Source organism: Leptonychotes weddellii, chromosome 1 (assembly GCF_054177405.1).
Source record: "Leptonychotes weddellii isolate Sample4059 chromosome 1, ASM5417740v2, whole genome shotgun sequence".
In the NCBI taxonomy this organism is placed as follows: Eukaryota; Metazoa; Chordata; class Mammalia; order Carnivora; family Phocidae; genus Leptonychotes; species Leptonychotes weddellii.
In genome coordinates, this window is record NC_138369.1 from 122,090,130 (window position 1) to 122,116,400 (window position 26,271).

The 26,271-nt window shown below is 41.7% G+C and overlaps 1 protein-coding gene across 6 annotated transcripts in view; it reads left to right on the top strand.

The window, feature by feature from the left end:
* LPP (LIM domain containing preferred translocation partner in lipoma) overlaps positions 1-26,271 on the top strand; it is a 620,294-nt gene that overhangs the window by 280,606 nt on the left and 313,417 nt on the right. For all 6 annotated transcript variants that reach the window (XM_081831395.1, XM_081831379.1, XM_081831402.1 and 3 more), the window contains one exon: positions 21,937-22,059. In XM_081831395.1, the coding sequence (XP_081687521.1) occupies positions 21,937-22,059 (123 nt within the window). The remainder of the gene's footprint in view (positions 1-21,936; positions 22,060-26,271) is intronic.

The following is a 26,271-nucleotide window of genomic DNA, read 5'->3' on the forward strand; positions in this document are numbered from 1 at the left end:
TAACTGAGGGCAGCAGCTGGCTTGGGTGGGGGGGGGGGAGGTCTCTGGTGAGTTCTCCAGGCTTATCCATTCCTTCCATCACTATTTACCTCCATCCATACTTCTCAATGACTGTGTCACCCGGAGTGTCAGGGAATGCGGCAAAGAACTTTTTATTAGAAAGGATGAACTCACTAGGTGATTTTACTGCTGTTATGACATTCTGTACTCCAAACATCCTTCCCCAAGAGGCTCCCCCACCCCCTCACCCTTCTTGTTGTGACAGTTCAGAGTCAGCTATTAAAGTCGGGTGTTGCTACCTTTTGTTTTTTATCTTAAGCTCACTCTCCTGCCCTCAAGGGTTTCACCACGGAAGAGCCCTCCTTGGTTGCATCATCTAAACCAAGTCAAGCTCTAGGGATAACATAGTATGATGGCGAACACTGTCACTGCAGGGTCCAGACACCTGGCCCCTCACTCACTAGCTGTATGCTGATGGCCACCCTATTTAACCTTTCCATGCCTCAGTTTGCTCATCTGTAAACTGGGCATAGTACTGAACCTACCTCTTTGGATTGCTGTGAGGTTTCAAAGAGAAGATGCACAGAGAGAACATAGTATGTGCTTGACTTAGGAAATGTTTACTGTTGATGTGATCGCTGTTGGGCAATTCTGGGCTAGTGGGCCTCTGTACTGAGTTCTGCAACAGTTGTCACTGTCTTTGGTTTGCTTCTCCAAGGTTCACTGGTAACCCCACTCCTTGCTCCTATATGCTTGGCGATTTGGGGTCTTTTGCTAAAGATATACTTCCACAAACTCTCTGGAAAATGAATGACTGGATTAACGATGAATCTTTTTAGATCTCTTATAGCTCTAAATTCACTGCTTTGGTAATAAAATGTCACCTCTTTATAACTTCACAGTGATTTACAAATTGCAAAATACTTTATATTATCTTACCTGATCTTCATATATAAAAAAAGAAACAAATATATTTTAACCAATTAAAAAAAAAATTAAGGTCCAAGTTGTTGAGGCAACTTTTTTAGATCTCACAAGTGTCATGGAAGCAGTGATTTATTTTTAAATGGACAAAAACAAAAACAAAATGTATTTTGGGGACTTTTAAGCCTCTTGGCTTAGTATCAATTCCCTTACAAATGAGAGAAGGCAGATCTTTTTGAATTCTCAAAAAGCAGCCAAAGTCATCAACAATATGTGTTCATGGCTGGTGGCCAGGGGCCACTGAGATAGCTTTCTGTGCAGTTCTTTAGTGGAAATAAGCACATCTTCCATCCTAGCCTTCGACATATTCTCTGACAATCCCCTCACAGATTGTACCATGTTCTTTTTATCCGTGGATTTGGTAGGAGGCTCTATTGGGCTCACAAATCCTTTAGTTCCTTTGTAATTTACATAATCCACTCAACATGGGCACAAAACAACTTGATCTGAAAGAAGGGGTAAAAGAGGGAGTAGAAGATGCCAAGACCGAAAACCCAGGGCATTAACTCAGATTTTATTTTTGAAACTCCCAATGTTTTGGGAGATTTTCTGTGCATAACTGATTTTGCTTGATCCATTCAAAAGTCAAGTATTTATGCATCCCAACTTGATAATTTACAATATATTATTGCATGCAATACTTATGCCAGTTTTGAGGGGTTCCGCTATTCTTATCATTTTATCCTTAGCTTTTGGGAGTTTGACCTGTCCAAGGCCCGCAAATTCCATAAATTCCAAACTTGACTTGGAGTGTCTTTTGTTTTGTTTTGTTTTGTTTTTAAATAAAAGATTTTGATACACTTGATCTCACTTGAGCCTTTAAATAACTTATGAAAGGGGAAGGGTTGGGATAATCTCCATCTTGTGCAAGTGAAGGAGCTGAGGCTCAGGGAGGTTAAGTAATATTCTAAGTTTCCATGGTATTAAGTGTCCCAGGCAGGGATCAGACCCTGAGTCCTGTCAGTCCATTTCTTTCACCCTCTCTCTGTCTCTCTCTCTCTCGCCATCGCCGCTTTATTGTTACTTTTCCTTTATATTCTTTTTCGATGAATGGCACAAAACACCAATTGTCACTTTCCTCTCCACATTCTCAGTATTTGGAAGCTCTTCCTCTTATATGACTTCTGTTGTAGAATTCTCTATGGCAATATTGTCTTCAGCCTCTCCCCCCTTCCATTGTCTGCATCTTTATGGATTGTAAGAATGTACTGTGGTATTAAAATATCGGAAAGAGGGGCGCCTGGGTCACTCAGTCTCTTGATTTCGGCTCAGGTCGTGATCTCAGTCAGGGTGGTGAGATCCAGCCCTGCCTTAGGCTCTGTGCTCAGTGTGGAGTCTGCTGGAGAATCTCTCCCTCTCCCTCTCCTTCTGCCCCTCGCCCCTACTCAAATAAATAAATCTTTAACGTATGGGGAAAGATGTTTATAAACCTTTAAAATGGAATTCTTTCCATAATTTTTTTGTTTGCTTTTATATTTATTTTACCAATAAACTTTAGTAAAGATAACAATTTTTATTACGGTAGAAAACGAGTAAAATTGGTGGTACCTGGTAGATAAACTGCTTCTATGGCAGTTTTTTGAAAGGGGAAATGGGAGTAACACAAGATAGGCAGATTCACATGATAAGAAATGTGATTTAGCTATTATTTTTAGAAGTAAAGGATTTGACTAATGAGCCCCTCAATAAAACAAAAGAGAGAGTGAGAGAGAGAGGAAGACACAGGAGGTGGTCAGAGTCTTTTCTTTGCCCATAATTTGTATTATTCCTTCCAGTGCTTAAAACAGTCTGTCTCTGCCCTAAACCACCTTCTGTTTTGAACCATATGTGATATATCAAGATGATACGTGATTTGGGGCAGACCATTCCTTTTTTTTTTTTTTTTGGTAATATTGTTTCAACATCCTTGAGCATTCATTCTTTCTATTAGCAATTATATCACCCCCACATTAAGAGCAATAAATTACTGCATGGTCTTTCAGTGTTGTAGCTGATGTCTTGAGAGTATTGAGAGGAGAAGGGCCAACTATCGCTGGGGCAGCCCTCGCTGACTACATGAGCACTAAAGACTTCGGAGGACCTGTCCCAGAGCTTCATAGAGTACCTGGCTGGCTCAGGCTTAGGTAGTTCATGAAGAGATGATCAAACAAGTAAATAAAAAACATGGCCACCAGAAGAGTCTTTCACGATGCACATTCAGGAGACTTCATCATTTTTATGATCATTTTATGTCAAGCCATTTTGTAGGTGGAAATGTGCCTGGAGAATTGATTTCATTTCCTTTTCGCTCCTTGAGAGTCGTACAGTGTCACTTTAGTAATTCTTTCCTGACCCATTGGGGATAGAGACCAGTTTTGGGCCATGGCAACTACAGAGAGGTATTTTCATAGAGTTACAGATTGATTAAATAAGAGTCTCTCCTAGCCTTCCCTCCCAGCCTGCCATGTTTCTCTCTGTAAACTGGGATTTAAGCCATAGTCTTAGGATCAACTGAAGTAATTTCAACTCTATTGAAATGGCCCTTGTCCATGTTTGCCACATCCTCTGAGCCCCCAGTGACTGTTCCTTTTCTGACATCTTCTACCTCTCTCAGGCAGGTAACACTTGACTCGAGCCTCCTCACTTCCTCCTTCAATTTTCACAAAACAGAACTCTGAGTTCCCCTGCTGGATCTGCGACAATTCCTTTTCTCTCTCCTGTACCAGATCCCCCTTCTTTTTTCATCTCCCCCTAAATTTAGGTGCCCACTCAGTGTTCTCCCTGTTGACATTCTGTCTTCTCTCAATAGAAGTCATAACTCTGATAGAGTCAACTTTGATCTCTGTTTATTTAATGACTTGAACTGGTTATGACTTTTTTCCTTAGACAACTGCTGTGCCATTTATCATAGAGTCTTTCCACAGGAAAACCTTCTGTCTCTCCACATTCAGTATGTCCCAGAGCAACTCATCATCTTACACCAAGGCTTCCACTCTGTTAGAAGTAGCACCATATTTTCTATTCTTCCAAATTCGAAACTCTGGTCATTGCCGGTATGTCTTACTTTTTTAATATTATCTCTTACCAACATCTCATATTTTTTGGTTCAAAAAAACTCTCAGGTTTGATCTCATCTCTTTATTTTCCTATTCATTATCCCAGTTTCTTCCTTCTCTGAAACACAATAGACTCATTGCTTTGATTCTTTTTTTATTTTATTTTTTGGGTTTTTGTTGTTGTTTTTCTAGTCCAATTAGTCTTCAAAAAATGTTATTTTTCTTCCTTTGCATTTTTATTGTTTGCCACATTAAATTTCTTTTCTTAGTTGATTTTCAGAGTATTCCATGACCTCCCTCACCCTTTAAAGCACTCCTCATCTCCCACTGTGCTCTTCCCAGTCTTTGTTCTTGTTAGACTGATGTCCTCATTGTCAGCTTCCCATGCTGAGTTAATTTTCCTTGTGTCATCTTGCTGCCTGAAACATCCTCATTTCTCACCTGATCAGAAATCCTTCCCATTTTGAAAACCAAATTCAAACCTGACTTTCTTCCCTGTAGCTTCTGATGCCACCAGCTCACCCCAGTCCCTCTCTTCTGTTTTCTCAGACTCTGTTGACTGGGTAATGTGGTGTCGTGACATGATCCCAGGGTTTAGTGCCAGGAAGCTGTGCTCTGTTGCTTACCAGTTGCATGACCCGTCTTCACATGCAAAATGGGAATCATGACACATTCTTAGAAAGTTATTTTGAGGATTAATTAAGATAAGGAGTAGAGAGTATCCAGGGGTATCTATTTTGTAATCATGGCTACAATGAATCAGTTAATGATATTTCATTTTCCTGACATTTAATATATGTCTCTTTGTGGACTGATGTAATTATATCATGTACATTAATATTACCTCCAAACTATATATTATAAAGCCAGAATTAAAATATGAGATGGAAGAGACCTGTAGAAATTATTGAACATCACAAATCATAGAGACCCAGATTTGAAAGGGTCCTAATCCAGCCCGTCTTTCTTGTGAAGAGGAAATGAGGGGAGGGCTAGCTTTTTTAAGTGAACCACCCAAAGTGACACAGTTAGTATGAGACCCGGCCCCAACCCCAGCTGGAGGGTTCTGGACTCAAAGGCTTAACCTCATTCAATTATCCTCCTGTTCATTCCCCTTTTAGAAATGTCTGAAGGCTGGGTTACCCTTCATATTCCTCTGTCACCCAAGTCTGTATCTCACTGAGGGATATCTGATTGATGTTTGTGGATTGATTGATTGATTGATTCATTCATTCTTTGTCTTGGCAATAGGAGTTTTCTGGAAACACCTATGGAATATGCACCATACATGGGCTTATCACTCTTTTGATGCTCTTGATGCTATTGTAAACAAAACTGTTCGACTCATACCACTTCAGTGTACAGGCTCGGGGTGGTGGGGAAAGGAAGTGGGAGAGGAAGTTCTATACATCTTGAGCAAATCAAGCTTTTCTATTTTTAGTCCTTGCTACTGTTTGGAAAGTACAGCCCCTGTTCATGGCCGTCTGGCTTGTGTTTCCTCAGTGCCATTTCAAAAGGGGGAAAAATAAATATGGGAATTTTTTGTAGTGAAAATAGTTACTCAGTGAAATCACCGAAGTTCCTTCTTTTTCTCTTGATGAAACCTCAAACCCACTAGTCACAGATTCCTCAACCTCAACTATGCATGTCAAAGGCTCATGCAGAGCTGGAGACAGGAGTCAGCAAAACCTCCTGGAGCAAGATGTGCTGTGTTGTGCGTGTGAGAGACAGAGCAGGGAAGGCACAGGATGGAATGGTGACACTCCTTCTTGATCACTGGCTGGCTTGGCTGGCTACCAAATATGGTCCCCTGGAGAAAGTTGAACCCTGAACCGCATAGAGACACAGCTTTATAGCCCTTGCTTTAGCTAGTCCTTCTGCCTGAGTGTCTCTCTGTCTCTCTGTCTCTCTCCCTGCTCTGTCTTTGGTAAACATTCCCTGATGGTTTTACAGCCACTCCCCTAATTCAACTAGATGGATTACTTCTCTTTCAGTTTAGATGACAGATTGGGGGCTTTTTCCCAACCCGAGGCTATATTAGGGAATGATAACCTTATGAAAGAGAGTGAAGTGACCTGATCTCCAATCAGATGGATTTCTACAGGATAGCAGGACTTGACTTGTGGGAAGTGTCAAGGGTAGAATGGCTTGGAGTTGACTGCAAGAGTCTGATGAGGCCGGTGAGGGCCTGAACTGGGGCACCCTGGCGAAGGGGAGCTGGAGTCCAGAGCCATATGGGGGGAGGGGTATGGGAAACGGAGTGGTCCCAGAGGCTTGCAGCATCCTGCCTTTCTTCAGGGGACAGAGATTTGCCTCCTGTCCTAGTGTTTGCCAAAGAGGAGGATCCTCTGAAAAATCAGTGCTCTGAGGCAAGTGAGCTTTACTGGAGGAAATATGGATGCCACTGAGCAAAGATTGCCCTCATTAATGAGAGGGTCTGTGCCCTCTCTAGACGTAAACAGCTCTGCCTAGATCAAATTGTGGCAGCAGGGTGAGAAGAATACAGCGCTGTAATTAATGCTAATTGTGGGTATTGCTGTATTGTTGTCATTGTTTTTTAATTGAATATGTATTAAGCTCCAACAGGGTGCTATGAATAATGCCAACTTATAGTTGATTTATCAGAACACTCAGAAGACTTTATAAACACCAATAAATGGGAACTCATAGCACCCCTTCGAGGTGGTAAGTGCTGTTGCCATTTCTACAAATGAAGAGAAGTGAAGGAGATTGTGTTTGCTCGGTTGGCACTGTGGGTGAGAACAGAGTGCTGTCGGAAGAGAGACAAGCATTTTCCCTGTCCCCGGGAACTGGGTTAGAATACATTAGTAAAGAATTCTCCTTCAGTGCGTTCAGAGTTGTGGGATTTTAATTAAATTGTTCCAGTTATTGTTAGCACTGCATTAGCACCAGGCAACCAAATTCTAGGCCAGCAGATTTCAAATTTAATGTGAAAAAGAATTGGGGGAGGCACGAAAGGCTTGTCAAATGCAGACTGCTAGGCCCCGCTCCCCAAGGTTCTGCTTTGGTAAATGTGGGAAGGGGACTAAGAATTTTTCCTTTGAATGGGTGTCTGAAATGCTCTTGTCCTCAGAGGAGGCTCAGCTTCCCTTCAAAACCCCAGCCTTTTTCTTCTTTTTTTTTTTTAAAGATTTTATTTATTTATTTGAGAGAGAGAGAATGAGAGACAGAGAGCACGAGAGGGAAGAGGGTCAGAGGGAGAAGCAGACCCCCTGCTGAGCAGGGAGCCCGATGCGGGACTCGATCCCGGGACTCCAGGATCATGACCCGAGCCGAAGGCAGTCGCTTAACCAACTGAGCCACCCAGGCACCCCCCAGCCTTTTTCTTCTTATGAGATCCATCATCAGCCCCCAAAATCTAGCCTCACTCTGAGAGTATCTGTAGAGTCTCCTAGAACTCACCTAGTATAATCCTGTAATGTTCTAACTTATAGAACACACGACTAGCTGGTGTTTATAGAAGACCTACTGTCCATTTGCCATTCTGCTGGGCATGCCATTCCTGGGACCTTATCCCACAGGGTTTTCAGAATGTCCCTGTGAGGTTTGTATTATTATTCCCCTGTTTTGTAGGAGGGCTGTGACTTGCTCAAAAACATTCACGACTTTCAGTCCTTTTGATTTAAATCCAGGTGAGGGCCTGGGTTCCACTTTGATGGGAAGAGAACCCCCAAATTGGTTTAAGTGGAATGTATCATAAAGAAAAAAGCTCACAGTGGAATAGGGGAGAGCAGGGAGGGAAAGGCAGGGACAGCCAATCCCGATTTTCCTTAGTCCTTGGTTATTTGTCCTGGTTCTGTAATGAAGTCTGGGTACCGCGCTATTGGTAAATATGTGGTATCTGTTTGATCATTGCTTGATTCTTCTGTGAAAAAGGAAACATGTCTCGGGAAAGCCTGAGGGGAGGCATGAGCAGAATTCTGGAGTCAAGAAAGGCTTTTAAAGTGGAGATGAGAATGGTGAGGCTTGGGACAGCATCGCTCCTTAACTTCATGTCCTTCCTGTTTTCTGTATAGGGAAGTCCGCCTTTGCATAGAGCTTGGTTAACTTGTATTTCTGAGGGCTGAGACACACATGTGTGCTGTCTTGTGGACTCACATTCATTCTCGATTAAAGGGAAATCAACAGCTTCCTGATACAGTCCCGTACTTACTTTTTTATCAATGGCAAACTTTTTTATAAAAATAGGAATTCCTGCTAGGAGCGTCGTTAATATAAATTGTCTATGCACCGCCTAAAATATTTGTGATTCATACCATGTGTTTGTTCCCACATCAACGCTGCGTCCCTAGATACAGCCACTCCTACCCACCTTCTCCCTCGTCACGGGGACATGCTTACCCTGCGGAGGTCTCTACCCTGCATGCAGGGCAAGCTCCCTCCTTGCAGAGCTGGTACACTTGCATTTTCTGACCACAGCCGATCCTTTGAGTCTGATCTACTTTTATTTTTACCTAAAAGAACATTTGTATTTGCCAAGTCCTGGTACATGCCCAGTACTCCTCTGATGTCTTTATGCTCTTGTGGTGAATATCTTTAGGATCTTTTCTCCATTCAAGATCTTCTCAGTTCTTCCTGAGTCCATTTAGCCTTTTCTGATTTCTCTATTTTTGTGCTCTAGCATCTTGCATTTCATATACTTTAATACTCACCTGCCTGCTGAATTATTCAGCTCCGTGATACAGTTATTTGTGGATAAGCAAACCTTTCTAATGGAACTGTAAGCACTCCGAGGACAGAGAGCCATTGATGTCCTTTTTTTGTTTGTTTGTTTGTTTTTTGTTTAAATTCCTGTCCTTCATATCAATGGGGCCTGAATATTTGTAAATATTTCTGGAAAAATGACTGAAAACTCTACTATATGGGGAAATGGAAGGTGGAAAGAGATGATTGGAGCTTGACTTTTTAACTGTAGTTATAGCCGTGACCTAATTCACAGTAACCTGATAGGATAATCACAGTTTGATGCTTGAAGGGAAGACCTGTCTCATTTGCATTTCCAGCCTGGTGTCTTGGAAGGTGCCAGAGCTTGAGCTTTGGAGTGAAATGTTTAAGTCCCAAATTCTAATTCTTCCATTTTCTACCCAAGTGTCTTGGAAAACTCTTCTGACCTGTGGTGTCCTTTTTTGTAAAACAGGAATCCTATCTACCAATCTCTAGGGTTTTTTTTTTTTCCACAAACAGGAAACTGCCTGACCAATGCAATGAGAAATATTTATGCAAGTGCTTTTCTTAAACTCAGGCACTTCTCCGTTGATGATGACAGTGCAGAGGGAGCTATGATTTCTTTTCCTCATGTTCCCAGAGGTCATGGCATCCCAGGCTGTGCACAGTGGATGGAGTGGCCACTAGGACTGGTGGTGCTACTAGATCATAGGCCATTTCCCAGAACCATCTTTGAACAGCACGTCTGACCAAGATAAAATGATGAACAGATTTGTGACAATGATTAGGGAGAGGATGCATCCTTTATTATTAGCAAATATGATTCCTAACATTTTAGGTAAACCTCCCTGTCCATATTTTATCCATTTTTAGCCTCTGAGGTAAGAGGTAATGTGTGTTTTGTCTTGTCCTCTCCTGCCTACTTGCTAGGACATTCCCACCCTCCCCTCTCTTTTTTCCATTTCCATGGATCAACTGCTGGCTCTCCAAACAATGTAACCGAAGTCAGCTTCCTTTATAAAGTTGCTATCCATGACCCTACTTTTGAAATGGGTGTTTCAAATTGTGTCTTGTTAGTAGCTGCTCTGTATCTTCTGTATTTTCAACTATCAAAGTACACTTAAACTAAATAGAAACAGAGTAATTTGGTTCCAGTAAGTGGCTGTAAGTGAGAAAAAATATATCAACAGCGATGAATAACTTAAAATTCCTTATAATGTTAGGTAGGTGGCACTTACGCAACAGTGTTGGAATAACAGAACTTTTGAATCAGAAGAAACCACGAAGGTCAAGTTTAAACCCATCATCTTGCTGGTGAGCCAACATAAGGTTAGAAGGAAAAAGTGATTGGCCCAGGGTCACCAGACTGAATTATGGCAGAACCAGGATGGAATGCCTAGTTTACTGCTTCTCTACTCTCCTTGCCCACACATCTGCCTCCCTGTTCACAAAAGAGAAATCTGTGGTTGTTCTGGGTAGGTAATCAGGATCACTTTGCTGGGCCTAAATATTCAGTCATCATCTGACATTAGCAGAAGTTGTAAGTTTCATAGGAGAACATTGTAATACTGTCTTCTTTTACTTGATAGTTTCGAGTTTTGAGCGGGAGGACTGGGACCAGGGAGCATTGACTATTCAGGTCACCCTGTCCCATCATTATCACTTGGCTCTTTGACCAACAGCAATTCACTTAAGCTCTCTGGTCCTTTGTTTCCTTTTTTGGTACAACATGGCATTGTAATAGATGCTAGCCAAGATTCTTCCTGTCTCCAATGTCTGTGAATGTAAGTGTCTCCACCCATTCTGGCATCTCTCTTCTAGGAATTTCTGTAGCTCTGATTTGCACCCGTGTGTCAGTATTTTATTCTGAACTGGCTTGAGGATGACTCTTCTTCCCTCATTTTCTTGATCTTGTCCCAACAGTGAACTGGAAATCCTTGGGGTGTGCCTCTGCTCCTGTCTTCTGTAAAGTTTCCTCATCTGGAAGATGGGACAAGAGTAATTTTCTCCTTATATCGTAGGCTCTTAAGAACAACAGTTGAACTACTGTATGAACTATTGCTTGGAGAAGATGTTTCCCAGTATAGGATGTTCAGATTCTAGTCCTGTTTCAGCCCCTTCACTAAATTATTATCTCAGACACCTAAATCACTTCTTTGCGGGCACTTTTATTATATTTAAATGAAAATGTTGGCATAGCTCCTCAAATCTCCCTTCCAGTTCTAATATTTCATAAGCCTGAGTTACCTTTTTCATGCTTATCATCTATAATCTATTCACACTTTGCCCATACATCCTTTATCCGCAAGTCGTGATTGATGGTGCTTAGCACATAGAATCAGAACCACAAATGTATAAGAGAATGTTTCTCTCCTTCTCCACTTGGATGGCATGCCCCTTTGTGTTATCGCTCTGGCTATCTGACATGGAATGCTTCACGTGGGAACTGAATACTTTCCTTGGTTTTGAGGGGTCATGAAAGGATTCAAGGAAAAAGGTTGGAGGATGATGAGCCAATAGATAATGTTAACGTCAAATTTCTAAGTATTCACACATTTGCTTTTGGTTAATTCTATTATGTGATGGAGGAATATGAGAATGTGGCTTCTGATATTTATCGTGCCTTAACTCATTGATCCCATAGTATCAAAATGCAAAAGAAGAAAACCATCTTCCGTAAGGTTTTAAAGTAAAATCAATAACAAAAATATCTGGCATGGCCTGTTTTCTACTGCATATTTTCTATGGTGAGGACCAACAATATTTTAGTCTGTCTATTTAATTCACAGGTTCAAATGATTTTTTGTTCTCCTCCAGCCACACCTCAAATTAATGTTTCCTTAATGGAAAATCAAACTGTTTCTTTTTTCTCTGCCTTTTAAAACTTGTATTATTTTTTATTAATTGTATTATGCAAAGCATTTCTGGGAAAGTTTTCATGGTCCCAGATGACTTTATGGATACCTTTATAAATATTTCAATGGGATGTACAGCCTACCTGGTCCTTTACAGATATTGGTTGGGTTTTTGTTTTTGTTTTTGTTTACAAATTAAAGGTTTGTGGTAACTATGCATTGAGTACATTAGCTGGTGCCATTTTCCTGCCAGTGTTGGGTCACTCCGTGTCTCTGTCACATTTTGGTACTTCCGCGGTATTTCAAATTTTTCATTATTATTATATTTGTTATGGTGATCTGCAACCAGTGATCTTTGATGCCCCTGTTATTTTGGGGTACCATGAACCACGCTCATAGAAGATGACAGACTTAATTCATACATGTGTGTATTCTGACTGCTCCACAGACTGATCGTCCCCCCGTCTCTCTCCCTCTCCTTGGGCCTCCTTATTCCCTGAGACTCAATAATATTGAAATTAGTCCAGTTAGCAAGCCTACAATGACCTCTAACTGTTCAGGGGAAAGGAAATGTTGCACGTCTTTCATCTTAAACCAAAAGCTAGAAATGATTAAGCTTAATGAGGAAGGTATGTTGAAAGCCAAGCTAGGCTGAAAGCTAGGCCTCTTGTACCAGTTAGCCAAGTTGTGAATGCAATAAAGTGAAGCACAATAAAATTCTCGAATAAAATTAAGAGTGCTACTCCATTGAAAATGTGAATGATACGAAAGCAAAACAGGCTTATGGCTGATGTGGAGAAAAATTCAATGGTCTGGTTAGAAGATCAAACCAGCCACAACATTCCCTTAAGCCAAGGCCTCATCCAGAGCAAAGCCCCAACTTCATTCAGTTCTGTGAAGGCTGAGAGAGATAAGGAAGCCACAGAAGAAAAGTTTGAAGGTAGCAGTGGTTGGATCATGAGATTTAAGGAAAGAAGCCATTTCCAGAACATAAAAATACAAGGTGAAGCACCAAATGCTGATGCAGAAGCCACAGCAAGTTATCCAGAAGATCTAGCTCCGATAATTCACGAAGGTGGCTACACTTTACAATAGATTTTCAGTGTTGGCAAAACAGCCTTCTTTAGGGAGAAGATGCCATCTAGAACTTTCATAGCTAGAGAGGAGTCAATGCCTGGCTTCAAAACTTCAAAAGCTGACTCTCTTGTTAGGAGCTAATGTAGCTGGTGACTTTAAACTGAAGCCAGTGCTCACTTACCATTTTGAAAATGGTAGGGCCCATAAGAATTATGCAAAACCTACTCTGCTTATGCTCTATAAATGGAACAGCAAAGCCTGGATGGTAGTACATCTGTTTACAACATGGTTTACTGAACATTTTAAGCGCCCATAGAGACTTACTGCCTGGGTGGGGGGAAAAAAAAAAAAAGATTCCTTTCAGAATGTGACTGCCCACTGACAATGCACCTGGTCACCCAAGAGCTCTGATGGAAATGGACAATGAGTTTAATGATTGTTTAAGAGAAAACATGTCCTGGGGCTACAGCTACCCTAGGCGGTAATTCCTTTGGGCAGAGTTAATTGAAAACCTTCTGGAAAGGATTCACCGTTCTATATGCCTGTAAGTACATTTGTGATTCACAGGAAGAGCTCGAAATATCAACATCAATAAGACATTTGGAAGAAGTTGATTCCGGCACTCATGGATGACTTGGAGGGGTTCGAGACTTCAGTGGAGAAACTGCAGGTGTGGGGGAAACCACAAGAGAACTGAACGACAAGAAGAGCCCGAAGATGGGACTGGATTGCTGGGATCTCATGATAAACTTGAGTGCATGAGGAGTTGCTTCTCACGGAGGAGTGGAGAAAGTGGTTGCTTGAGATGGAATCCACTCCTGGTGAAGATGCAGTGAAGACTGTTGAAATGACAGCAAGGGATTTAGAATATTACATATACTTAGTTGATAAAGCAGCAGTGGGGATTGAGAGGGTTGACCTCCAGTTCTGAAAGAAGTTCTGTGGGTAAAATGCTATCAAACAGCATCACCTGCTACAGACAAATTGTTCATGAAGAGAAGATTCTATCAACGCAGTCAACTCTGTTGTTACCTGATTTTAAGACATCACCAGCGATCCCCCGCCTTCAGCGCACCACCGCCCTGAGCAGCCAGCAGCATGGAACACGACCCTCCGACCCTCCGCCAGCTAAAAGAGACTGACTTGCTGAAAGCTCAGATGATGGTTAGCATTTTTTTAACAACTAAGTATTTTTTTAGTTAAGGTGTATACACTGGTTTCTTTTTAGACAATGCTATTGCACACTTAATAGACTACAATACAGTGTAAACGCGACTCTTGTATTCACTGGGAAACCAAAAACTTCTTTTGGCTTGCTTTATTGTGCTGTTTGCTTTATTGTGGTGGTCTGGAACCAAACCCCCAATATCTGAGGTATGCCTGTGCCTCCGTTTTACACACACACACACACACACACACACGAGTGTAGAAAAGGCAGCTCAGTATAGTGTTTGCTAAACTGCGTCTGTAGGCTGACTGGCAAGGTGGCTCTTAAGGATCCGGTTCATTCATTTGTAGCTTGCCTAGAACATCTGCCGCAGTGATTTTTCAACTATCTTGTGTAGCAGTGCTTCAGGGGCATTACTGGAGGCAATGGGGAGGCCCCCCTGGGTGGAACCCCAGACTTCCCCTGCTATACTTGAGCCAGAGCTGCTCTGTTTTTATCTGTGTAAGTGATGGGGTTCTGTGTATAATTTCATCTTCAGCAGAGGGTTCATCTGCTTTAAAAAGATGTGGCAAGTGTTTATTTTACTGTCAAATAATCTGATGGTGGTTATTACGATTTGCATTTTATTGATGGATAGATAATACATTTTTCCATGTGATTATATAGCTATTCTCATGCAAATTGATCTTTATTTTAATTGTAAGGAGCTATTTTAAGAATATTATTTTTATTTCATGAGAGTAGAATTCAGTAGCAATAATTCAATGAGTAAGTAAATACAGTGAAAAGTACATTTTTTTGGTATTTTGTTGTTTTTGCTTTCTCACATGCATAGAGCCGTGAGAAATGAGGCTGCTCGTGTGTACTCAGGCAGAGACCACTTTACCATGCCCCTGCTCTTACTTACTGAGTTAGCTTAAACTCTGAAGTGGCCTGTGTCGGGTGGGTTTAGACCTGGTTGCAAGTGGGCAACAACGATCATGACGGGCCAGTTGTGAAATGTCATTATAGACCCAATGAGAGAATTGAAAAAAAATAAAAGAGGACCTGGAAGGCTGATGCCCCTCATTTTATAGAGGAAAAAGTTGAGTTTTAGGAAGGGAAAATCAGTCCTTATGGTGTCACAGGTAGACCTGGCTTCCCGCTGTCGTCCTTTGAGTGAGTGGGTCTTGGGCTGGCTGCCTCAGTTGGGCTGACAGGAGAATGGAGACCCCACAGAGTATCTCCATGTATAGGAGTTTATCTCAAGAATCCATGTGGGTGGGATCTGGCAGCAGAAGGCTCAGGGCTAGGGCCATCTCTCTTTGCTTTTCATTCCTCTTCCCTCCCTCCCACTCCTCCCTCTTTGATCCTCTGCCTCTCCATTATTGGCATGTCCCTTATTCCCCACCTGCCCCTAGTAATTGGCTTCTTAACTCCTTGTGTGTTTTGACTATTAGTAAGTAGCCATGACCATGATCTTCTTGGCTTATCATGACCACAGTTCATCCTCATGGTGGTTTTGTGACATGTGTCTTCGCTCAAATTTAGAAGGGAAGGAGGTTTATTAGCCTTGCTCATCTTTTTGTCATTGGCCAAAGGTTAGGTTCACCAGCCTGTTCGTGGACTTTTGGTCAGGTGTCCAGCCTTGCTTCTGTGGGTCACAGCGTTTTGAAGCGGAGTTACATGATCCAGAATATGGATCTTTTGGCACCAAGGATTAGTGGCAGGACTGTTTCCTTTAAAGAGAGGTGGGTTGGCCAAACATTATCAACTTTGGGTGTGTTTGTACTGAAAAGTATGAGATGATACGGAATGTGAAGGAAAAAAATTGAGGTATGGATCGGGTCTAGTGTTTAGGTTTTTTCTTGATGTTTTTGCTTCAGGTATATGAGATCCATGGAAAACTCTCATTGTCTCCTGTTGTTACCCTACTTTCTGTTTCTTCAATGCCATGTTCCCCATTGCCAAGCTGTTATTTTCTTTTGAATCATAAAAATGTTGTCTGTATTTTGAACGCAACAGAGTTTGCCCCAAAGATAGCTTTTTGTGGCACTTCTCACCACTGCCCTTAACTTTGGGGCAGATGAATCTTTTTAGATGCTAAAGAGACTGGAGTTTTAGACTAGTTTAGCACATTAGAAAAGTTGAATAGCCACTGGATAATAAACTTCTTAGGGAAGGGGATTGCTTTTGTTTTTAAATCTCTTGTCTCTTCCATATGGTTTTACAAAGGGTCTCAAAGAACATAGTGCATTTGATATTACTAGGCAGATATGAAAGTAACATTATCCAGTAGACTATAAACTCCTTGAGGTTAGGGATCAAGCCTGCATGCTACTTAGCACAAACCTTTCATAGAGCAGCATGCGAGAGCATGGGAGAGCCATTTGCACAAACCAATGGGTGAGAGTTACCCTATGACTATTGGCTATCACACAGAATTAGACAAAGGAGAGCCAGTTATCAAGTCATTAGGTTATCAGTAATGTCTTCTTGGAGGAGAATACATTTGATAAGGTGGATGGGTTTCAGAAAGTAAGCCTTTCAGCTAAATGAGTGGGAAGGAGAGTACACAGCCATGAATTAAAGCATTTCTTTCCCCCTCTTCCAGCATTTTGGGTCTCTTCAATAAAGTGACATTTTTATTAGATAAAATAGGTCATATTTTCTGTAATTTTCACTACTGTATGCTGCCTGTCGACTCAACATTATCAGAATCAGTGTGATAAGGGGACTTGCATTATTATATAGCATGGGGGATGGTAAGAAGCAGTGTTTCTTACTGTTTCCATTTTATTTTTATCCAGATCTTTCTTACCCATTATTTGGATTGTCTCTTGGTATTTTCAAGGCCTCCCCCCGCCCCCCCACACACAGAATTACCCTTTTAAGTGTTCATTGTGTTAGAAATCTACTTAGAGCAGTGGTTCTCAAAGTGTAGTCCTTAGACCTACATGTCGGCATCGATTCAGAACTTGTTAGAAATGTAAATTCTTGGGCCTCACTGAAGATACACAGAATCCAGAACACTGGGGGTTGGATCCAGGAATCTGTGTTTCAACAAGCTCTCCAAGTGGTTCTACAACAGACCACAGTTTGAGAACCCCTGATCTAGAATTGGGTTCTTTACAGTTCATTCCTAGCACCATCATGGGTTAAGAAGTGCAGGAGCCTCATCTAACAGAAGCTCCAGCAGCTGGGTTTACTTTGAATCAAAATACTTTTAAAACTTACATACTCACTAGGACTGTGTCAGCCAAAGCATTTATTTTGAGACTGTGGTCAAGGTAATAGTTGAGTAGCTAATGTTTATTGAATACTTAAGATGTGAGCAGTAGTGGGCACATAGGAACTCATTTAATCCTTAGAACAGCAGCATGAGGAACTGAGGCCCAGAGAGCTTAGGTAGACTGCTTAATGTCACCAAACTGGAAGGTGGCAGTTGCACATGTCTAACCCCTACAAGGCTGACTCCAGAGGCTTTGCTGTTACTCTTTGTGTGGCGGGGGATTTAATCAAAATGATCACAAAGAAATTCATTGATCATATTCTTGGCTTCGCTAAAGATAGAGATGATCAATGATAGATACTTAGTTTTGTTGTTTATAGACCGTATGACTTTTTTTGTATCCCTTTTGTTATCACCGGCCGTGTTTGTTTTTTCATTAACCTTAGAAATAAGGGAATAATGAACTTCACTGACCATAAAAGAAAATAAATTAAGTGAAATCCATGCTGTATTATTAATACTTAATTCCACTGAAAAGAAAATCAAATTTGCATGTGAAAGAATGTACTGGTTTGTGTCCCTAGCCTTCTAGGGTTTCCTGAGATGAGATAGTTTTATATTTCTAAGCTATCTGGGAAATGTTTTTTTCCAAGGAATTACAAAAGGAAGCCCAAGCTTAGGTCCTATTGGGATTCCCTTGGTGTTACACATGGGGTCTGCTCAAGTTCCCTGAGCTTTGGGAAGCATGGTTTAAATATCATAGATTTAGTACCTCTAACATCAAGTTTTCTCTCTGATGATTTGGTTTCTTTCTCAGGTGTGCTTTTGAGCAGTCACATAAAAATCTTAGCTCTTCAAATCCCCCTTCTGTGATGTGTCATTGTGATTGCTTGGCCACCTCAAAGATTCTGGACATTGCTGAGGATGAGGTCAGGCCCATGCATGGTTTGAGTGTGATACTGGACATGGGCTCTAATTCTCGGAAGTAAACTTCCTAGGGCAGACAGTGGTTCTTAATTAACTAGACCATTGCCCTTGATCCTTTGTTTCTCTTAACAGCCTGATTAGGAACTCTGTTTTTAACAATGTTGATTTGATCAGGCAGTTCCTGATGTTTTTTCATAGCAGAGGACTTTGCAGTTTGTCTTGTTCCCCTACCTCAAAATGGAAATGAATACTTAACAAATAACTTGTTATTATGCTAAGCAGAATGCACTTATTTCCATTCATTAATAATGAACATTTTCCCCATTTTGCAGTCACTAATGCAGTAATCAGTCCAGGCAAGGACCATCTATGGATGCTAAAACCTTTGGGGGAAAGGTTTTGATGAGCAGAATAGCAGAGTTTTAAAGTGTCACCTCACAGATAATTTATTGATTTAAAAGGGAAGAGAGCAACTTTTACAGTGAAGAAATCTGGTGGACCCCACCTTAATCAAGTCATCAAATTTGATATCACTAAACCAAGCCAAACTGTCATCCTGAGCTTCCTGATGTGATGCGGTGGGAAGGACACAGCATCATGCACATAATATTCTTGTCCAGCTTGTTTTAATCCATCTCTAATCATCAGACAAAGCAAGATTGTTGAACTTTTTCTAAGATACCTGGCCTGAATTCTTTTGTCATGGAAGACAAAAATTGGCAGGGGGCGCAGAGGGGTGAGACTAAAAGACATGTCATCTCAACGTGTGATCTTTGACTGGATTCTGGATGGAAAGTAATAACAATAAATAAAAGGACATTACTGAGATTGCTGGTGAATGTGAGCATGTGTGCGCATTAGAAAATTCCACACCCGGGCGCCTGGGTGGCTCAGATGGTTAAAGCGTCTGCCTTCGGCTCAGGTCATGATCCCAGCGTCCTGGGATCGAGTCCCGCATCGGGCTCCCTGCTCCTTGGGAGCCTGCTTCTCCCTCTGCCTCTCTCTCTCTCTCTGTCTCTCATGAATAAATAAATAAAATCTTAAAAAAAAAAAAAGAAAAAAGAAAATTCCACACCCACGAGCACCTGAATGGCTCAGTCTGTTGAGCGTCCAGCTCTTGATCTCAGCTCAGGTTTTGATCTCAGGGTCGTGAATTCAAGTCCCATGTTGGGCTCAGCGTGGAATCTACTTAAAAAAAAAAAAAATTCCATACCTGTGTTACACGTCCAGATATGATCATGGTACAAGGAGTTCTTAGGAGATGTAAGCTGAAGTATATGGAGGGGAAGTTTCTGCAACTTCTTTCAAATGGTTTAGCTACAATAACAAATGAACAAATAAATGTATTTGTTACAAGAGAGAGAGTGTGAGAGCAAGTAAGTATGGCAGAGTGTTGGCCTTGTGACAGACTGTTGGCTATTGATAAATCTGGGGGAAAGGTATGTGGGTACCTTTCCTGTGAATTTAATTTTATTTAGATAAAAACCTTTGGGTATAAAGAATGAATAAATACAAGTGAACTCTTTCATAACTCAATACTGTCCCTCCTTGTCTATTACCTGTAGTTCGTGGATAAGCAGTGTGTGGGCAAAAACGTCACCCATTTCAAGTCATACTCTTAGAGATAGCCTTCCATGCTATACACTTTGGTTCTGGGCTCTGCTTTAAAGTCTATTCTTACATCTTTGCAATGGGGATGTCATCACCCTATAATTCTGCTAGTGGCGCGAAGAATTATGATTTTCCAAGTTATAATAAGCCCCAATTGTGGTTTGGTGAGCTTTTGTCACACACATTTTTATTGAATGAATGAAAATAAAGATCTTACAGAAAATAATATTCTATGGATGGCTAACTCATGGGGGTTTTATAGCTGTTAGCGAGCGAAAAGACACAGTCACTGGACTCCATTGGTATCCAGCCTCTTGTCCTCTCTTCCCACCTGCACACCCCAGCCACTGCTCCGGCACCCACCCCTGCACGGGTATAACCTGGGAGCACTCCGCCTCAGCTCCAATACCTGTCTCTCACTTTCTGCCGTGATGCTTTTCTGCCACCATTCTACTTCTTGGCATGAGTACGGGGGTTTAGAACCCATGGCAACCCTAAACCTGTGGAGAAATGGAGCCTGAGGATAAGTATTCTCTTCTTTCATCCCTTAGGTGGGGAGATCTGAGGCATGCTTCTCAGGGCTCCTCCGAGCTCCCCCGCCAGCAGAGTGGGCCTTGAGCAGGTGATCGTAAGGCTGCAATGATAGGAAGTTAGGAAGACATGTTGCTAGGTGTGTGCCATTCTGTGAGTTCGTTGTCAGACAGTTGCGTCTGGGATCTAACATACAGTATTGAGAGTAGCAGGACAGTTCCTGCATCTACAGGTTCTGTAGAGGAGAGGACCAAGAGGATCACCAGTGGAGGACGTGGCAGGACTTCCATCATTTGAACTGAGGCATAAAATAGAGATGCAACAGAGAGAAAGAAACCTGTTCTAATCTATGATGGGGATTGAAATATGGCAGCAGAGCTCTTACCAGAAGGCCAGACAGGGCAGCAAGGGTCTGGGGTTCTTCGTGCAAAAGCCCACAGCACTAGGCGGGCACCTGCTGAATTACGTCAACCTCATAGGAGAAACTAAAAATGGGGAGTAGTCCCAATTTGGTGGGAAGAGAGGGTAAGGAGGCTGGATACCAACTGAATGAAGCCTTACATGTACAGGCTCGTTAAGCACTATAATTACTTGTTTCGTTGTATAGCTCAGGATGATTCTGTGACTTTTGAGTCTCTGTGGTTAGATATCCATCAGTACTTAGAGCATGGACAGTTGATGTACTTTCTACTGCAGTTAAGTACAGATGTTGAAGACCTGATTAAATTCTGTCTCTTTACTGATACCCCAAGGGGACACTTAATGAATGATGCTCCCTTTAAGAAGAAGAATAATTAACAATAGCTATATTATTCATATTAATTTATAGTTACTGGTTACTATAATTAATGCTATTTAAGAAAATGATCATAATTATAGCACTTTACAATTTACAAAGTATTTTCCCATCCATTTTCTTATCTGAATCTTGTAACATCCCTCTGGCTTAGGTAGGGCAGGTGAGGGGGAGGAAACTATGGCCCAGAGAAGAATTTAACCAATCCCCCGCTCTTACCAGTATATTATGCAGTGATGCTATGGAAATACACATAGGAGAATCAGATTCACACAGTTCTCAGTTGCCTTCCCAAACACCAATGTCCCGTCTTTCCATATTGTACCAGGACCCATTCCCCAAGCCCGCTCACGATCCCTGGGAATGCCCTTGTGGCAGTGTCTTCCCCTCTACTCACCCTCTGTGCTTCTGAGTGCAGGTGGAGGGCGGTGCTTGTGATAACATGGGGTATTGACAGGTGAAGTCCATAGATCTCCAGCTTCATGATCGATGACCGCCACCACATGCTTCCTCTGCAGCCCCTTGGCCAGAACTCTGAGCAGACCCATTCTAGTGCACTTTGAAGGTCCATTGCTTGGAATGCACTGTGTCTCTCTCACAGACACATCTAATACCCAACTTAGCCTGCCGATTCCTCTTCCTAGACCGTCAGTCTCCTGCCCATGCCCCTTCCTGCTGCAACTCAGATGCTCCAATTCTGTGTGATGGTTTCTGAACACAAAGAACTTGTAATATCTCCCCAGCTGGATCTGCTCCTTCAGCAGAGGGATGGAGACATTTATTTCCTTTTACTTGTAAATTCGTAAAAAAAAAAAAAAAAAAAGCCTCTAATGAGTGTGATTTTAGGCAAATCACTTCATATCTTTCAGTTTTCTTATTTGTCAAAACAGGATAATTCTACTTCAGATTTTGTAAAAGCTAAAATAAGTGAAGTGCAGAAAAGCTTGGACCAAGCCACACTATAACTTGAGAGGTTTGCACTCAGACTGATATCACTAGACACTGGAGATGTTTTTTTTTGGGCGGGGGTAACACGTCTCTGTTGCTTTCAACAGGGAAATCCTGGAGGCAAGACCCTTGAGGAGAGACGTTCTAGCCTGGATGCCGAGATAGACTCGCTGACCAGTATCTTGGCAGACCTTGAGTGCAGCTCTCCTTACAAGCCTCGACCCCCACAGGTAAGAGCCTTCTGTAAACATGTCCACACTGCCGGCCACTGGAGTCCACAGCGACCTGAGAGAACAGGCTGTGGCTTGTTGCCCTTCCATTCATTTTTGACCTTCTCAGAGTCAGTGTTCTACATTGTATTTTTTTTTTTTTAATATCATCGTATGTTAGTTGACAGAAACCTCTTCAATTGAATTTACGAGTATTTTTTTTAAAGGAACGCAAGAGTATTATACAAAAATGTTGTGAAAATTAAATCTGCTCTTATTCTATTGCCCTGTACTTTTTCTGGCTTTGCCTATGAGGGGTGTTTTGTTTTATGCATATAGTCTGCACAAACATACTTTAGCATGGCTAGGTTCAAGTTAAGGGGAGGGCTACATCTTCTGTGAAGAAACCCTTTCTGCTGGCTCTGGAGGTGACTTCTATTTGATGGTGGCTGTTGTCAGGAATGCTCTGAGATTCATGTCCCTTTTCTTTGGAGTTCCTTCCCTGTCTCAGATTCCCCAGGGGGGATTTCTACGTTGAGGAGCTTGACCACTTCTTTCAGTTTTCTTGTCAAAGGTTGTGGATAGCTTATACTCGCATCCACACTTTGGAAATACATATAGTTCTCCCCATCTCACCAGAGTTAGTGATGGCTACTAGGATCTGTATTCTAAGTGCAAACGGAGCCTTGTCAGTAGCTCTTCCATGCACTCCTTTGCTCACTTTGGAGATTGGCTGTTTCTCTGCTCCCCGGTGTCCGCAGAAGCTGATCTTCCACTGCTGTGGGTCATGGTGTCTCTCTCAGGTCTCGAGAAGGCAATGGCAGAACTACTCGAGGGCTTCTGAGTCCTCAGAAGACAGCGAGCAGAGCTCTAGGTGCAGACATGGGACTGGTACTGTCATCAGTGTTGTTTGACTCGTGTGATGTTTGCTTGACCACATGACGGTACATACGGCACTCTGAGCCTCACTCTGGTTCTTGAACAACAGCTCCTGTATTCACAGTGGATTCTTTCACAAGCTAAAAGCCAGTCCTGCTTCTCCTCTGTCAGTCATTTCCACACGTAAGATGGCAGTGCTTTCCTCATTGGACATACTCCCATTACCTTTTCTAGACACATCATGGGGCCGTCAGCCATGTGGGGGCACAAGGCAGAACAAGAGAGCTTGGTGGTTCCTCAGCCGTGTTGGCTCCACCAGCCCTACCAATGGTGAAAATGCATTTCATTTCAGTCAACATGCCCTGAGCGGCAGGCATGGAGCAGGCACTCTGGTCTTTGGAGGGAACTGTTGGGAGAAGGAAAGGGAGAAAAAGAGAACCAAGCTGCCATCTTCTAAGAGCCCATGATTTTAGAAGTCATACTCCAGAAGATCTGGTAGAAGCACATGAATGTGGCAGGCTCTGAGGTTTATCAGAGAACCTTCATGTTCAGCTGAAGGGAGGGGGGCCTTGCAGTTTTGGGGGCCAGAAGGGAGAACAGCCTGAGCTGGAAAGCAGGAAGGTCCAGGTTGTGTTCAGGGAACTGCAGCTGGGTAGTTGCAGAGAAGGCCACTGAAGGCTTGAAGTCTGCTCTAGGACCAGAAGATTCCCTACCGAGAGCCTGTGGACACATTTGAAGGCCAGATTAACATTCTGGCCTGTCGTTTATAAAGATAATGGGGAATAGTTGAAGGTTCTCAAGCAGGGGAAAATTACAATACATTCTAGAAAAAAACAAAAACAAAAACATAGGAACAAGACCAACTCTGGAAAGATCCAGGAGGATGAGCCCAAGTCTGAGAATTATTCTTCAACAAGCCTTGCTTACTTCATTGCTCCTGGCCATTGTTTGATGTTAAACATTTTTCGTATTCCACCCAACACATACCTCAAGCCCAGTTTCTCAGGAGAGTGAGACCACTGACTTTACAGCTGGGCTCACCTGTCTTATGCTCAAATACTTCTATGCCCCACCACACTGACCCACCCTTTTTTAATGGGGCTTTTCTCTAGTCTTTTTTTTTTTTTTTAATCTCCTAAATTCTTTTTTTTTTTAAGATTTTATTTTATTTTATTTATTTATTTGAGACAGAGAATGAGAGACAGAGAGCATGAGAGGGAGGAGGGTCAGAGGGAGAAGCAGACCCCCTGCTGAGCAGGGAGCCCGATGCGGGACTCGATCCCGGGATTCCAGGATCATGACCTGAGCCGAAGGCAGTCGCTTAACCAACTGAGCCACCCAGGCGCCCTTAATCTCCTAAATTCTTATACTGTAGTTTATACTGGGGAGGTTCTGCTTAGAGGTTTTTACTTAATATAGCTTTCCTTCTTTAAGGCTATGTCTCTGCATGTCTCCCATAAATCACTGCATTTTAATGGGTTATTCAGCAGCTACATTTTTGTGTGAGCCATCATACTGTGCACACAAACTCATAATCACTGATATTTGGACAGTACTTTACTGATGGTAAAGCACTTTCACATATATTCTCACTTGACTAACATATAGATGCCTCAACTCTGAGACACAGAGGGTATGCTTAGTTTGTGGCTGAGGAAACAAAGATGTGGCAGGTAAGTGACATGGCTCAGCAGGACATGTGACTATAGTGTGGGCATAACTGGACCTTGCCTTTTTTGTGTGTTTGGTTTTAAGTTCTAGAACAAGGTTGAGGATGCCAGGATTTTTTTTTTTTTTTTTTTTTTTTTTACCAATGACAACTCAATGAAATCAGTCATGTGAGTAACAGTATCACTGAAGTATGGCTTTCTCATAAAAAATAAAACACTTAGAAGGTTTAAAAAGCTAGTAATGGTAACCCTTAGATAGAAGAAGTTGAGGATTAGGAGAAAATCTACTTTCAATATGCCTATTCCATTCAGAAATTAAAGAGTGATCCTTTCTAACTTTTTTTTTTATTTTTCTGATTTAGGAAAGCAGGGGTTAATTGGGAGAGCTATCTCATTCTTCTGAATTATCTTCACTGTGGTAGAACTGAATTAGATGTGTTAGTATTTATTGGTTAACATAATTATATGCTGTGAGAACAATAATCACACACTTAAAATATTGAAAAAATATGTGCCAACAGAAGATGATATTTTCAGGAGACTGTGTTGTGTTGTAATTAAAAGGTACTCAGAAAGTCCTAGAAATGTAGACTATTAATGCCCAACTTTGATGTTTCCATTTTTGATGCAAAGCAAATTACAAAATCCGTTGAGTCACCTGAATACTTAAAGTAGGCTAGTAGGTCTATGATTTCTCATTATTTAAGCATGTGTTGTATGCTTACCCAAGCCCACCTCTGAATCACCTTTTTAGGCTGCTTTGACTCATGGATCTAAGGGAAAATGATAATATATGTGGAGTATTTGCAGAGGGAGAGGTCCAAAGGAGCTCTATAACTTTAAAAAATGTCTGAGCTATTAAAAATATATTTTATGGGGCATTTTCTTCCTTGTTCCAAGGGAATACTTTGTGCTCTCAGATTTCCCAACTTTAGTTCTGTGTGCTTATTTATCCATTTTTTAATTTGGGAAATTTGGCTTAATTCTACGTATTCGTTCACTCCTAGCATTTATTGAGATCCCACTGTGGATTAGGCATTGGAAATACGAAGATCAGCATCAATATGTCCTTGCTCTAGAGTAATTTCTAGTCTTACAGAAAAGACAGGCACATAAACAATTCAAAAGGACACCAAAGAAGCACTTCCCTGTGCTACTTGAAGTTATCATGTGACTCACCAGGTGTTGAAATTGTTGAAAAGTCAAAAATAGGAATATCAGCATTATACTTCATACCTTTCTAGGGAAGTATCAGGGCAGACTTCATGGAGCGGGGAGAATTTGAGTTTACTTGGCTGCACATGTCATGGGAAGGACATGAAATTCAAGGTACCAGAAAAACAGGAATGAGGAAGTCAAGGAATGTTGAAAGTGAATGCCTTGTTTGAGGATGAGTTAGGTTCCTTGTGACATACAGAATATGTGGAATGCAAAGGGGAATGGTAGAAGGAGAAATCACCTGTTCTTTTTTTTTTTTTTTTTTTGCTCTTAAGGCATTTATTTATTAAAACGTTCTCTGCCAAGATTTCACATTAGCTTAAAATTCAAATCAGTCTTTACATTTCTCTACTGAGGTTTCCACCTCAGAGTATCACATAAAAACACCTTCTCCAGCAATCAGTGTTACCAGCGTCCACACGGTGAGCCCCATGGTCAGCCTCTTTGTTCCCTAGGTGACCCAACT